The 16069-nt window shown below is 35.9% G+C and overlaps 1 protein-coding gene across 2 annotated transcripts in view; it reads left to right on the top strand.

Annotated features, from left to right (window-relative positions):
* Nucleotides 1-16069, top strand: part of LOC117425093 (transcription initiation factor TFIID subunit 4-like) — a 72074-nt gene that overhangs the window by 13752 nt on the left and 42253 nt on the right. The window contains exons 3-10 of one of the 2 annotated variants that reach the window (XM_034041761.3): nt 5518-5649; nt 6167-6367; nt 7141-7263; nt 8644-8733; nt 9950-10198; nt 10773-10851; nt 12039-12153; nt 14568-14737. In XM_034041761.3, coding sequence (XP_033897652.3) covers nt 5518-5649; nt 6167-6367; nt 7141-7263; nt 8644-8733; nt 9950-10198; nt 10773-10851; nt 12039-12153; nt 14568-14737 — 1159 coding nt within the window. The remainder of the gene's footprint in view (nt 1-5517; nt 5650-6166; nt 6368-7140; nt 7264-8643; nt 8734-9949; nt 10199-10772; nt 10852-12038; nt 12154-14567; nt 14738-16069) is intronic. The other variant, XM_034041762.3, reaches the window with a different exon arrangement.

Below are 16069 nucleotides of genomic sequence, written 5' to 3' on the forward strand. Positions count from 1 at the left end.
AGGCTACAGGGCTCGCTGGTGTGCGGTGAGCCGAGGACACCCTGGCCAACCTAAACCCTGCCCCGCCCCCCCACCCCCGGGCGATGCTTGGCCAATTGTGCGCTGCCCCCTGGGAGCTCTCGTCCACGGTCGGTTGTGGAATAACTTTAGTGAATATTTTAAATGAAAATATGTCCTAAACTAATGAAAAAAAGCAATGCCGTTTGGAAAATTACGAGACACAGAATTTGCTGTAGTTTAAGACATTTTTTTCCCAAGCACAGTATTAACATACACAAAAAACAACCAAAACACAAATTAAACCTGCTGGGTGTACAGTTACAGTATGGCAAATGGTCCAGGATGTCCTAATTGAGGTACACTTCACTTCACCCAAGTAGTACAAATTAATAAGGTCAGCCTGACTGTGGTACCCTGTGCTTGAAATTGTAGTTAATAAAGGGTAGCACTGCCATCTAGCTGCCTGGACTGGTAGTGGATTTCACCACCAAAATACCAAACAAAATAGTAGTTTATATACAGTAGTTTGCTGGAAATTTTGCAGTTTCATTGAATTATGAAAACCATGATATTGAGAGTTTTGATATAGGGCTTGGTAATTTGAATGTTAATGTTATGTTTAAATTATTATTATTTTTCATTTCAATGTATGGTTCAACGCTGAAAACTTTTTTTTTTTATGAAGAAATAGTGTACTCTCTCTGTTGGATATATAATATATACCATAAAATACAATAAAGGAACCATTGGTAATTGATGAACCAGACCTTCTCCTGTTCTTCAAACAAAGTAAAATGTCATCAATACTTTTTTCTCTGACAAAACACAAAAAGCCTCTGTGGCGGGTGCTCTTGTTTTATGGTTTATTATTGGGTTTAGTTTGATGTTTTTAAGCGGAACTGGAGAATCTGGGACCCATTGAATTACCAACTCCTAGTCAAGGACTTTTGTTAATCAATATAAAACCTAGCTAAACCATGGAACAAAGGCAAGTCTGGCCATTTGTAAACTGAACAGTGTGATTTGATGATTATGTAAGAATTATAATACAATCTGATACAGTAAACTATCTGCAAACCAACAAAAAAAAAGAATTTTTCTAAAGAGGATTGTTAAAGTTGATGAAACAGGTCAGTTTGAGTTGCAGTTGTTAGATGTTAAAATAGCAGCCATGGGTTCTAACGGCCTATTGAAAAGCATTGGATCGCCACATATTCCCAGTCAGATTCGGGGCTTGACACTGCTTGAATTATTGAGAAGAAAGCTTAAATTATAGATAAACAAGTTGGTTTGAACACAGTTCAGGCATTTTAGGGGAAAAATATGCTGGCTTTTCTATGCAGCCTTTACAGGTTTCTGTCGCACTGCAAAGTCATTTTGTGTGCAAAGTGAGCGCTCAGTGGCATAACACGCTGGGTGCCTCCAGCGCAGCAGTCAGAGCAGGCTATACAAGTAAAAGCAGTCACTCCTGTTGGATATGTATTTCATTTGAGATTGCAACAGGATATGTTGTACATTTTCCACTAGTTTCACACACAGTAGTAGACAAAAGTTTACATACCCCAATGGAAATGTATGATTTCTAGAAAGCTCTCAAAAACAAAGAATTTTAGGAAACGGTTTTTGTAGCAAAAGTTTATTTTGTGGATGAGGAAAAAAAATTACAAGAAATAGATGTCTACAATTATTTATTTCCGCAATACTCCAAAAATGCTAATTCAAAAGTATTCATACCCTTTGATGCTGTGATAGTATTGTCTACAAGGTGCTAGAAATTTCAATGTGGAATAAAGAACCTAATTCTAGAAATATCTAGAAAATGCTGGATTGTAGGTTAACATTCTTAGAGTATAAAAGGGTTAGGCATAGGATGATTACTGTCATTACCCATAAGACAATATGGGGGGGAAAAAGCTATCTGAAGACCTTAGGCAGAAAATGATTTATTGTCATGAAGCTGGAGAAGGATACAAGAAGATTTCCAGGCATTTAATTATCCCAATTTCAACTATTGTTTCTATTATCAAGAAGTACAAGACTCATGGTGCATAATCGACATATTTGTTGGATGTTGGTATTATTTCTGTTTTATCTTATTGAACGTTTGAAAGAGCAAAACAAAAAAATAATAATACTTCTTGCCCCCAGTACACCACCAACAAAACTTCCTTACATATTAATATTGGATATTGGTCCTACTATAGACTGACACTGCTGTATTATCTGTCGCAAAAAGGCTATGCTTTGGGCATCCGATATGTCATACTTCTATTTACATATAGGAAACTGCTTATCAAATTGTGATAAAACTTGACAAAAAACACTTTATTTAGCACAATTTTATATTGCTCTGTGGTGGATGAATATCTCTGGTAAAGGGTTGCTGGGCATTTGGGTGTTTGTTGCCTGTTATCTCTCACTCAGACCACTACATGTCTTGGAATCCCTGGATAGATAATTCAACACCTCTTCAAAAATAGGAAAAAAAACAAACAGTTGACAAGATGCCCCACAAGTGCAATAGTACAACAACAAAATTGTAATTTTAGTAGAACGACTAGGTGGGTTTTCTGCAGTGGTGACAGGTACCACATTCAAATTGATGGCTCCCAACAGTTGGCCTCCATAAGTATTATACTTTTACCTACTTCATATGAGCACCATTTGTGCTTTTCTACTTTTTGTTAAATTATTTATATGTAAAAAATTGTAATTATTTTATAAAAGCTAACAACACTTACAAGTCATGAATGAATAATAATCTGATTTGATGCCATACCTCACAGTAAGACAGTCCCTGCAGCTTGCCCAATGCGTCAATCTACAAGCCTCTTCATGCCCCTTGGCACACACTTATTCTGGGGGCCCCGGGACCTACAGCTGGGTAGCAATGCTGATGGCAGATCCGCTTTCATGTTTGTCTCCTCCTGAAATATAGCTTCAGGTATTGAAATGCATGGAGTCGATCAATACCCGGTTAGGATTATGTGCACATCATGGAATAGACTTCAGTTCGTGTTGAGGGGGGTCATGCTGCAGGGTAACAGTGTAGCTTGGCAGCTTTGATCATGGTGTTGGAAGCTTGTTTCTCAGTTTTAACTAAAGTAGATGGAGCAAATAATGCTTTATTTTGAGCTTTATTTGTTCCCAATTTTAACGGTTAACCAGCAATAAACCACTCATTACAATACTTTGACGACTTCTTCCTGATTCATGCTAATTTTTATACTGTTTTTTATACTGTATTATTCCTCACCGAAAATGTGTCTTGACTTGAAATAAGTTCTGCAACATGTTCATTATTTCAACTATTGATCGTTAATTATAATGTCTTGACTGGGCTGGACCAAATCAAAGTTAGCACTTGGCGAACGAGGACACGAAAGCATTTGTGGTAATAAAACACAAGAAATCTACCGCTTGTTGACTACAAGTGGGTTGAGAAGGGGGAGTGGTTTGCTATCGCCGACCAAATCTACTCAATTCCAGCTATAAATCACGTTGCAAGACTTTCGCAGGACCGGATTTTATAGTCAACTTCAAAGTTGTCGAAAGCTATTGCGTATTAAGCAAATAGTAAAAAAAAATAACACTAAACATCCTGATATTTGCAAAAATGTTAAGACGCTCCACTGACCTTATATATCGAACACTTACACACAACACTGAATAATTGTAAATTCATAATTTACAGTATGAAATATTATTATATGTATTCCTATTATAATTTATGTTGTGTTTGTTGCACCCTTAAACGAAACACGCACAAGACCGTTTTCTTCTACTACTTTTTTTTCTTTTTTTTTTTTGCCACAGTTCGAGTTAATGTTTAATAAAGTAATATGTATTATTTCTTTAATGCGTACAAACAATAAACTCTTTTCTACTCACGGAGAGGTTTGCATGGAACAGTCTCTTTCAGTGATGGTAAAGCTTTTAGTAAGCTATGCTTACAGTACAAGTCCATGGACATACTTGCACGTCATCTGTGACATCACCTACTTCTGTTCAAAGTATTAATTTCTTAAAGGCACAGTGCTCCATTACATTGATCTTCGATCAAACTCAAGGATAGCAAATGTAAACAAACTAGAATACTAATAAGGAATGTATGAATGTTTTAACCACTTTAAAGATATTAACTTTTAGATTTTAACATTTGGTTATTCTCGTAAGGTACTTCATGTAGGCCTACACAGAAACATTACATGAAGCCCAAATTCTTGGCATACAAGAACAAGCCCACCATTCTAGTACAAGGGAGCACACATTTTATTTTGGCTATATTGTGTCGGCATGCCAACGGTCCCCTCGAAACCCCATAATACCTCTAATGGTAGCCTAACTGTCATGTCAGAAGCATCAAGATGAAGTTTTTAAATTTGCTTTGGGTTTTTGACAGAAATAATAATAATAATAATAATAATAATAATAATAATAATGAAATACAACTACCCGACAGTTTTAAAAAAATAAAAAAATCTGCAATCAACTTTTTTTTTTTTTTTTTTGTTGTTTCACTCTTATTGTATAATATGTACCAGTTCTGATCCTGGCTACAGTGTTACTTTGGTTTTTGGATGTTCTATTCACCCCAAGTTGTTCTGTTTTTTAATTTTTTTTTTTTTTATCTTCGTTATTGTGCAGTTAAAGCCTACTATACAGCCTTGTGCAAAACAGGGCTCTGCAGCACCATGCCAGTTGGTATGAAGATGCTGGCATTGCATGGTGCTGACACAAAAATCATGAAAACAATGTGGCATGCTTTCATAACTGTGACAGAACAATGCAGCACGGTGCTGCAAACGTCGTGGAAACGAGGTATTTGCCAAGTGTGCTTTTTTTTTTTTTCTTTCAAACTCGCGTCCCGTAGTTTTCAATGTTTTTCACAATAAAAATAAAAGCAGATTATTATTATTATTATTATTATTATTATTATTATTATTTTATGATGATGATTACTACTACTACTAGTAGTTGTATGTAACAGCATTCACTGATATTCAAACAAAACAGTAGTACAACACAGACTTTTATTTTTTTTCTGCCCTGGCTGTCTTCGCCTGCCTTTTCGCATGTTGCCGCCTTGTTTCCGCTCCTTCAAAAGGTCACAAATACCGGCTGGGGATTGGTCAACAGCTGTTTTCATGTTGCTTTCGGTGGTCCCTCCTACTCCTGTAAAACTACTCTCTGCCCCTTTCGCGGATTGGAAATGGCTGGTTCTGATTTCGGGATAAAGAAAATGCAATATGGGAACAAGTGATATTATCGTATCAACACTTTCGCAGCAGCGATCAGAGTTTGATTTGGTCCAGCCCTATATCTCATTTACTTATACTACTTTTGCACATTTAATGTATAGATATTTTATGAAAACTGGTGACTCTTATAACAAATTGTTATGGGAGAACAAAACATGCAGAAGACCTACCAATTAATAGTTTGCGAGCACACCTTGGTGTGATTTTGTTAGGCAAACACCCATCAAGTTTTTAATGATTACTGTTATTTTTGTAGCTGTCTGTGGCACCTCCAACAATCAGACCAGGACATCCAGTGCAAACTAAAATTGTTCAGCCCCCAGTGACGCCTGTTAGCGCTCCTTCTAATCCTGTCTTGCACACGTCCTTATCTCCAGCACCTGCATCAGTAAGTGATGTTAGAAGAAGAGCTACTGCTTTTTAATTAAATTGTTTGCAATGTTTTCCTTGCATCCAGAATATAGCTACACAAAGTGAATTGCAAGCAAAACAGAAACAGATCATCAGTTAAAATGAGGATTTGTACCAGCAAAAAAAGTGTTGACTAATTTTTATTTTATTACCTATGGTAACGTTTTGCATGTACTGTCTAGGCAACTTGATGTAGTTTGTCACAATAAAAAATGGTTTACTTTTCTGTACATGAGATTAATTCAAATAATTAAAAAAAAAAAAAAAAACATAGTACAAAATAAGACTAATATTTATTTTTCTTTATACTTGGTATTCATTACACTAGTTTTCCATATACGGGTACACATGTAGTAGTTGGTTTTCTGATTGGTTACAAAGATTCCTAAGATTTAAAAAAAATAAATAAATAAAATGCCTTAATCGGTTACTTGACCCTCTACAAATATATTGTCTGCATTTGTATCTATTTTGTTTGTTATTTATTCCTTCAGAAACCATCTACAGCATCAGTGGTAGCCGTGTCGGCAGCAGCAGGAAGTGCACCCCAGCAGCCGGTGACTGTGATCACAGGAGGGCAGAATCCACCCCAGCCAGCTCCACAGCCTCTTCCAGCCCAGCCTGCAGTGCAGATAACAGCAGCAACCCCTGGAATCCCTGGATCACCTGCTGCCGGAGTGTCCGTCATTTCCCAGGTGAAATAAAAATAATTTCCTGAATCCTGTAAATGTAACATCATGAATTTAATTATTTTGTAACTCGAACGGTTTATTTTACTTAAACAGGAAATGGAGCTAATTGTATTCTGTGATACATCTGTATCTCTAACACAAGATGTAGTTCTCATTTTGTAAAATGAACATAGGTTTTCTTTAAAAAAAAAAAAAAAAAAAATACTGATTGCAGTTCAATAGTCTTCTGGATTTTTTTTCCCCATAATTACAGATTTTGACCTTGCCAGCAGTAATGACTGACACAATACTTGACATACATGAACCGTCCTAGACTTTGTCTTTTTTTTTTTTTTTTTAAACTATGTGCAGAGCAGTTAAATCATCTTTTGTGTACGTGCATAACCACGCTTTAGCAAGAGTTAATCATGGATAATCACAATCTGTATCAGTTTAAACTTCCTAGTGGTTTAACACTTTTCTATGATACCATCCTTTTGATCAGATTAGCTGGTTCAATTAAAAGCTGGGGAATTCACCAAATAAACTAACATTATCAAATCCGTAGTAGCCAGCTCTAAATTGCACATCCTTTAATACAGTTTCTTCAATAAGCGAAGAGAAGTGCATAGAGGATAAATCAAGATTTCAAAACTATAGATTATTACTCCTGATTTTAACACACTGATGTTAATCCTACTGAATGAATACAACATTTTTCTCTTTAGATTGTACACTGTTTTTATATTCTGATGTATAAATTGAAACTAATTGTTGTCCATGTGTCTGACTTTTAGGAAATGCAAGAAAATGTGAAGAAATGCAAGAACTTCTTAGCCACACTAATCAAACTTGCATCTCATAATTCACCGTCTCCAGAAACCTCCCGTAATGTGAAGGCACTTGTGCAAGATTTGCTGGTAAGTTTAAGAATTTTTTTTTTTTTTTTAATGTATTTTTTTGCTTATACAGTAGCCTCTGAGTATAGGAACACCTCCTAAGAGAACGCTTTGGCTTAAGGAACAACCTTGCTGTGAATGCTTATTGTAAATGCTCTGCCTAAAGGAACAGGAATTTTGCTTAAAAGAACACCTTTTTGGCACTGATAGTGATTTGTTGCTAACCGAATCAAAACTGATACAGTGCTGTTTAGTAACCTGATAACTCATTAAAATGTTTTTTTCAAGTTTTTCAAAACTGGTTTGTCATCGCAAGAGCAATCTAGAGCTCCTGCTGCTTTTAACGTGTGTAGGGGTACTGTGTTAATAACCATTGTGTTGAAATGTATTCTCGTATTCATAATTACTATTGGAGCCGCTGCTGAATTTACCGTATGTAGGGTGCTTTGTTAATTTAGTTTGTCAGTTCTATTATTATTATTATTATTATTATTATTATTATTATTATAGTTTATTAACTTACCTATTGCTTTTCTGTTTGTTCTCTTAATTTCATATGTTGACGCCTTTATTCATATTGTGATTGGCCTTGGCATATTGTGTCCAGGGTTCAAATCCTGTCTTAAGAGAATGCTTTGGCTAAGAGAACACTTTGCTCGCTTCCCAAGGGGTGTTCTCTTAGCCAGAGGCTACTGTACAGTATATTGGGACCATTAAAAGAAAGCTTTTAGAGTTGTATATCCAAAGTTTAGTCCCAAGTTTAAAAATGAAAGCAAAAATGATTCATGAATTGCAAATCAAAATACTGCTACGTTTTCATTTACCCTGACGTCTCTCATATTGTATTTACAGCTATAACTGGATGTATTTTACTTGCATATATTTATTCTACAAAGATTCCTGGGTGTGTCCTGTAGACCAACATTTGCTGAAAAATTGTTTTAGCTGCAGGTTCACAAGCTTCTTCTCACTTTGAAGCTGTCTTTCCTGGGTCTCCTGTGTGTCTGATCATGCAGTACCATTTTTTATTCTGTAGGTGGCATTGTTTTTGCACTGAAGTTTTGTATGGCAAATTCCAGAGGTATATTTGGAAATATGTTACTGTTATTTGCCATAGTAAAGAAATAGATCAGATTAGTAATATATGTAAATGGATTTATTTTAAAAACGGACACATGTGTTAAACAATTACATATCATACCTACATTTTGGTCTAGAAAACAAATTTCATTTCAATAGGTCTTGCATTTAAAAAAAAAAACTTTCTGCATCTAAACAAATTCATGTATTTATACAAGCACTTTGGTAAACAGAGATGTTGTTCCTTTGACATGCAATGTTTTCCTGTTTTTGTTATTTTTATTGAGGAGGAATATTCACCGATCTGTTCCTTATTTACAGGATGCAAAAATTGAACCTGAAGAATTCACCAATCGACTGCAGACAGAGTTAAAATCATCTCCACAACCTTACTTGGTTCCTTTTCTTAAGGTATGTGTGGCAAAGTGAGAATGTTTCTTCACTGATAGAAATTAGACTCCCATTGCAAAGCACATTGAGACATTTCAGGTCGTACTGTGAGCTTGGTCACACATGAGCTTAATAAGGCAAAGCATAGGACAAAAGCTTAGTTGGGGCTGAAACTTGCAGTCCAAGCTCTAGAGTAGCTTATACCTGTTCTATCTTTTGAAGTTCCTTTCATTGTTTCTTTAACTTAACTGTATTATACTGATGCGCCTTAAACGCTTATTTTTTTCATTCAAACAAAACCAGTTCAGCTCGCAAGCAAGATTACTTCTAACTATTTGAACTTGTATGAATTTTCTATTTTTACATTAAAATTTTTTTGTTAAAATATTGTTGCAGATCTGTTGCAGATTCTTTAGCACAGGTTGTTGGTAATGTGTGAATATAAGAAGTTGCCTGTCTGTCTTTATGAACGTACTTTTATCACAGTAGCAGAATCAGAAGATATACGGAGGAACCTCCCTTTACTGATTTGCTCAAATTGTATATTAACAGCTTTGGTAGGGATTTATGTTACTAAAGCCCCTTTTACACTGGCACGCTCTACCCAGGTCCGAACCCACCTGGTGTCACGCGGGTCAGCTACGCGATTTCACACTGCTTTTGATAAAGCATGCTGACCTGGTTGACAGACGCAAGTACACAATGCATGTTTCAATGCCCCGGAAGCAGTTTGTTAAGGATGGTTCCATCCAAGCTTCTCTGGATTGAACCGTCGGCCCAAATGTTGATTAGAACAAATGTTTTTTCATCCCTGTTGCAATCTGGCTGATGTATCTCAATCAACAAAAATATGACTAAACGGAATAAACAGAAATGTTCCATGCTGAAGTAAAACCTTTTTTTTTATTTTGTTCGTAGTCTTACGAACGGCCGTCATGCATTTTGTCTAGCTCCTGAGGTGGGTCGCTGCTACCTGGGTATGACCCAGGTACTTGGTTTCACACTAGGCAGGATTGTGACCCGGGTAGCCAGAACCCAGGTCAGGACCGGGTAGGTGCCAGTGTGAAAGGAGCTTAACATGCTTTTTAGAATTAGTCTTCCAAATTACTAGACGAAAAAGGCAAGCATATATATTTTCATAATACAATTTAGCTGTGTTGATAGTTGGCCTACTGCACTTTAAATAAGTGTTTAGTGGGAGTCACATACTTGAATGTTGTTTTTCTTGCTTTAATAGAAAAGTCTACCGGCCTTGAGGCAGTCGCTGTTGAATAGTCAGCAATCTCTGATACAAACCCAACAGCCTGCACAGCTTCAGCAAGCAAAGCCAGCACCGGGTTCCCAGCCTGTTTCCCTGTCTGCTACGGGGACTGTTCCCACCACAGGCCCAACTGTGAGGATAAGTCAGCCGAACAGCACCGCCACCACTTTGACAAATGTTATGCAACACACGCAAGTGGGTGTGCACAGCCAGAGTTCTCATCTGGTAGGTACTTGGGTTGAGTGAATAATACCATTTATGGAACCATGTTACCCCAGCCAATACACCAAATAATGCCCATTACAGTATGACCCATACAATCATTTCACTTGTTTACTTGACTCTGTTATAGTACTAATAATAAATTGTTGGCCACTGCGAATATATATATATATATATATATATATATATATATATATATATATATATATATATATATATATATATAAATAAATAAATATATTTACATTTGTTTTTGTTTTCCTGATTAACTAATAATTGTCCCAACCCTAGTAGGTAATATGTTTTTGGTTTTTTCCCCCCAAAGAGTGTGATGACTATTACCCCTAGAAGTAGCTCCTAGACTCCCAAGTTATACATTTGGCTAGTAGCATGGCTGGACTTTTTTTTAAAATATAAAACTGGAAAGCTAAGGGTTTCAATAGCCTTATTTAAAAAAAATATATATATATATATATATATATTTCTACTTGTATTTCAATTCACACGTGATTGAGGTTTTCATTGAAGTCTGATTGTTTATGGTGTTTAATGTATTAACTAGTCATCTTCTTCACAGACTATTAAAAGGCAACCTGGTCTACAAGCTACTCCAGTAAGAATGCCGATGGTGATCACACAGAGCATCAGACCACAAGGTGCGCTTTGAAACTGTAATTACCTTAAAGGGAATCCATTTCCTAACATCCATATATTAGCAGCATGGTCACTGCTATTTTTCTGTATTTAAATGGTATTTCAAACAGTGAAAAACACATTAAAACAAAAACATAGTTACTCGAACTTCAGATCATTTAAAAGCAAATCAGTGGGGGAGTGGGGGGTGAGGGGCTGGGGGGAGACAGTGGAGGGGAAAGCATAGTGGCACTAAAAATTATTGAGACAGTTACCGTGAATTTCAATATCTATTGTTCTAAAAAAACTCAGTCTCTACTCAGTTAAGCAATTCTCTTTTATTCCTATCCTAAAAAATAACAAATATTTGGCGACAAATTGAAGATACAATTTACAAATAAATTCAGGTTTGTAGATGGCATACCTATAAATAAAATGTGCTCATTGAACTAATTTAGTGCCCTTTGGCAAGCAATATATAAGGCTAGTTTCATAGGTGTATTAGTAGTGGCCAATAAATGTGTTTCAAAGCAGTAAAACTGCATGGGAGGAAACTGTTTTCTTTTTCTTTTTTTTTCTTTTTAATACAGTTGAGCCAAAGTACAATACACTGTATAAAACTACAGATATTAAAGGGTAACTTATTTGTGATAATATCAGAATTTTGGCACTGTCACTTTTCATAGGTTTTACATTTTTTTTAGCTTAGTATCTTGGATGTACCTATAAACAAGTTAATGTAAACTTAAATTGAAATCTAGCAAAATGGAATGTGTGTCTACATGTATCAATAAATTTAACTGTTTACTTTTTATGAAGCGATTTGTAGTGCAGAGATGTTGTTTTTATGTCCTCAAATCCTAGTGGAGAGAAGTTCTAAAAATATATTCATGCCTTTCGGCTAAGTAGATGCCTGTTAAAATCAAGTTTGATTTCACTCCGTCTGTCTGTGTGCCTTTACTGAAATGTATCTCCAAGCAGCAGGACATCATTTAGAATAGGAGAGCAGTCCTATTGAAGCACAGCAACACCGACAGTGTAGTGTACTGGGTGCTATTTTTCAATACATGAACCTGCAGATAACCAATCCCCATAATGTTTTAGTGTTAATAAGAATGGTTAAATGTATTCCTTAGATAGGAGGCTGTTTGATGGGAATTCTGGAGGACAGCTCATGCCAACGTTGCTTGTGGTTTTTCTTTTTTTTCAGGCACAGTAGGGAAGGCACCAATAATACAAGCAAGTAAAGGTCCAGGGGGCTTTGCTGTTCAGGTCTCTGCAAATCAGAAAAACAAGCTCAATGATCCTGGGGGTGGTTCTTTCAGGTACAAAACTCTTTGCATTTCTTCATATGCTAGAAAGAAAGGTAGTAGCCAGTGCTGACCACAAGAGGGCAGCATCCTATAAGGATGACATTAAGGGGGGGGGATATTCACTTGCAATTCTGTCTGAAGTAACCCTTTTAGGTTTAGTAAACAAAATTCGTTGTAATATTTAACAAATAAACCACACTGTTTCCGAAAATGGAGAGCCCTATTATATTATGTTAGAACAATACGGTCACCAATACATTGTTAGCTGTAAGCTGATCAGTTTTCTTATGCTGGGCAATAGGCCTTTTTCAATCTTCTTAAAGTAAGTTGCAGGTGTAAAGATAACAATATGGTCTAGGACAGTTTATTACCATATTTTATTTATGTACTTGTATATAAGTGTTTAATAAAAATATATATATTTTATTTCCTACAGATGCTGTTTGTTTAATGCAATGTAAAATATATCTCTCTATCTCTCTATCTATCTATCTATCTATCTATCTATCTATCTATCTATCTATCTATCTATCTATCTATCTATCTATTTCTCTATCTATCTCTTTAATAAATATAGTCTTGCGAATGTTGTACATTTAAATGTAATCATGTTCCTTCAAATGGATGGAACTTTCATGTAATTATCCAGATTGGAAAACCTTTGCCTCATCTTGTGTAAAGTAAATCTACACTCTTGTTATTTCTATAAGACAGGTTTGCTCAGGTCTGTCCAGGTTTACATGAATTTGATCTCTTCTTCACCTTGGCTGTGATGCTCTGTATGCCTTGTATCTTTGTTTGCCTCAGCAACACTCATGACTTCAGCTGATAAGTGGCTTAAAAAGATGATTTTTCAATTCTTTACTTTTCAATTCATTTGTTACTACTGCTCAGAGTAGCGCAATGCATATAACACAAATGGCTAATGGTCTTTTGGTAAGCTCATGGAAACTGGGCCAGTCAGTACAGTACAGAGATAACTGATCTGAGTAGAAATTAGGCATTGGATGACTCGCACATACACACACTTTCACTCACAATATGAGGTTCAGTGGAATGGTTAATTCCCCCTCTGGGAAAGTAACTGCTCGAGGCACTGATTGATAAATCAATAAATCTTTAGAGAGTTTGGTAATTAAGCTGTCAAGTGTGTTTGTCAGTTTTCCTTTACAGGGGATTCAATTTTTTTTTTTGAAGTGAATATGTTCGCAAAACCTGCGTATTTATTTTTTCTTTTTTTAAAATTAATTTTATTTTCATTTAAATTACATTTTATAGGAAGAAAAAAAAAGAAAAAGCACCCTAGTTCTGATATGTCTGAACAAAGAATTCCGTTTCCATCTTTGCATTTCAACTCCTAACCTCTCCGGAGGACAAATAAATGTCTTGGTATTGAGCCTGGAGGCAGTGAGCAGGAAACCTGTATTAATCCTCTGAATGCTGACTAGTTTTCCTCAGCATTCCCAGCATGTGTGCAGAATGTGTTAGTAGCTGGGAGGCAAGCTGGGTGATAAAGCAGAACACGTTTAAAAAAAAAAAGTAGTTGTGTTAATTGTGTTATGACTTCTTGCTTTTTTTTGTACTTTATTATTGTTATGCATACATTGTAAATGCTTATTAGATTATTGTGGTGTTTTACCCCCCCTCAAGATTTAATGAAATAGGTTTTGAATACGAATCCAGTTTAATTGCTGAAGTTTGTAATGGCTTAATGCAGTTTAACATGCACATTTGGTTAAGTCCCACATTTGTTTAAAAAGCAAAGCCCACATTTTAAATATCTATCAAACAATTAGTTATGAACTCTCGTTTTAATGGAAAGTACATCCCCAGATTATTTGTAGTACTGCACCATAGCTATACTAGTATCATTATCACCAGGAATTTTAAAAGAAAATAGTATTCTCTTATTGCAGTCGACTGTGCGTGCCTGTGTGCTATCTTGAAATCGCCTGATACAATAGTACTTTGAGATGTAACCTGTGGTAAGAGCTGAGGTTATATTTAAAAACCTACCATTCATTAGAGTAATCAGACAAGAAGGCATGTCTGTTTTCTACTTCAAGAAAGCTCTGTTTTGGTGACTTGAAGATGCAGTGCCCCTTACACTTTTAAACAGGTATCAGGAACTTTCTACCCTATGAACCATTTTATCAGGTGTGAAGGCATTGTCTGTGAAATGACAATTGCAAAAAAAAAAGTATTGGGTGATGGTCATATTTATAGTAGCAGAAGGTGGCCACCTAGGTTCAAAGTGGCAAGAAGGCTGCTTGAATGTAAACAAACTGGAACGCCAACAAGCTCTAGTTTCTGGGTATGCATCGGCTGATTGTGAGACACTGTCTTCACCTGCCACAGGAACTGGTCATCATGTATGTTTTATTGATTGCTCATCGGTATTTGCGATGGCTGATTCTGTACCGCAGGGATGATGATGATATCAATGATGTGGCTTCCATGGCGGGAGTTAATCTGAACGAGGAAAGTGCCAGAATCCTGGCGACGAACTCCGATTTGGTGGGAACCCAAATCCGATCGTGTAAAGATGAAGCTTTCATTCCTCCTGGGCTGTTGCATAAACGAATACTGGAAACAGGTAAATGGTTGATTTATGAAATGGAGTCTCTTTTTTTTAGAAATCTATCTATCTATCTGTCTGTCTGTCTGTCTATAAACAAAAGCACACCAACTATAGGTTTGTATTCCTGACCATCATGTTAATCTCATAAAAATACACTTTATATAGATATGTCTCTGATATTAAAGCACAATAGTAAAGAATGAATTGACTTTCTTCCCTCCCCATAATTTTGGTCAACTCGAGTTGAATTGATCCTACAGCATAACTGTAGGAACAGCTTGTCTGAAGTAACACCTGCGTGGGCATTTTTGTTAGGTTCTATTCCACATGCTGTTGGATATAGTTCACAATAACTTCATTTTAATGGTGTTTGAGTCCAGTACTACGATTTGTATGTAGGGGTAGAATGACTACTTAATTGACAGAGTCGAAAGTCGACACTTTATCAAAAACATGATTTATTAATGTTTATTTTGATGTCTGGATCTCCATTTGTGTGTGTGTACTGTTTTGTAACACGTTGTTGTTTGTGCACTAATTTAAAACTGTATTGTTCTGAAATACGCATCTATAATGGAACAACCGCCACTGCGCTCCCGTCCAACTGAAACCGCAAACTTCACGAATACTTTCCATTTAATTCAACATGCAAAAACATGACTCTTGGCTGCTTTGAAATTGAACTGTGCAATTTGTTGTCTACCAGTTTGAGGCTGATTGTCGCTTTTCTAGTTGACGATTCAATGCAACCCCTACTTGTATGCTATCCATTGCTGTAAATTTAACGGTTTAAATTTACTTTCAACATTCATCAGAATAAAATTGGTAATATTTTAATACACACATGATACTTTATTGTATAATTTTCATTTGAATTTCTTCAAGTGCTACTGTGTTCATACAGAAACTGAAATTTGGTTATTTTTTCTACTACTGTGCAGTTCCAAGTTTTGGCCTTGGTTTATAGTTTTCATTGCTTTCACCTAATCTAATGAATTCTTCAGTGGCATCATTTTTCTAAACCCCACTCTAACGTGCATTGCTTATAACTGTCTTTGAAGGTTTGTTGTAAGTTTGTCCTGCATTCTAAAGCGAGAGCATTCTGCAAGCATCAAACTGCAGATCCTGATCTCTTCATAGGATTGTTCCAATTTATCTTAAAAATAAAATCAAAATTCCAGATTTCTGAGGATTCCTGTGTATCAAATTTTGCTTTAAAGTGAGTATAATTATTTGACAAACTATACCTCTGTACAAACTTACTTAAGGAACCCCTCCAAAAATGTGTAGATACGATAAAATCCAAAATTAACAATATATACAAGATATTCTCCAACAAGAATCTAA

This window comes from Acipenser ruthenus, chromosome 20 (assembly GCF_902713425.1).
Source record: "Acipenser ruthenus chromosome 20, fAciRut3.2 maternal haplotype, whole genome shotgun sequence".
Lineage (NCBI taxonomy): Eukaryota > Metazoa > Chordata > Actinopteri > Acipenseriformes > Acipenseridae > Acipenser > Acipenser ruthenus.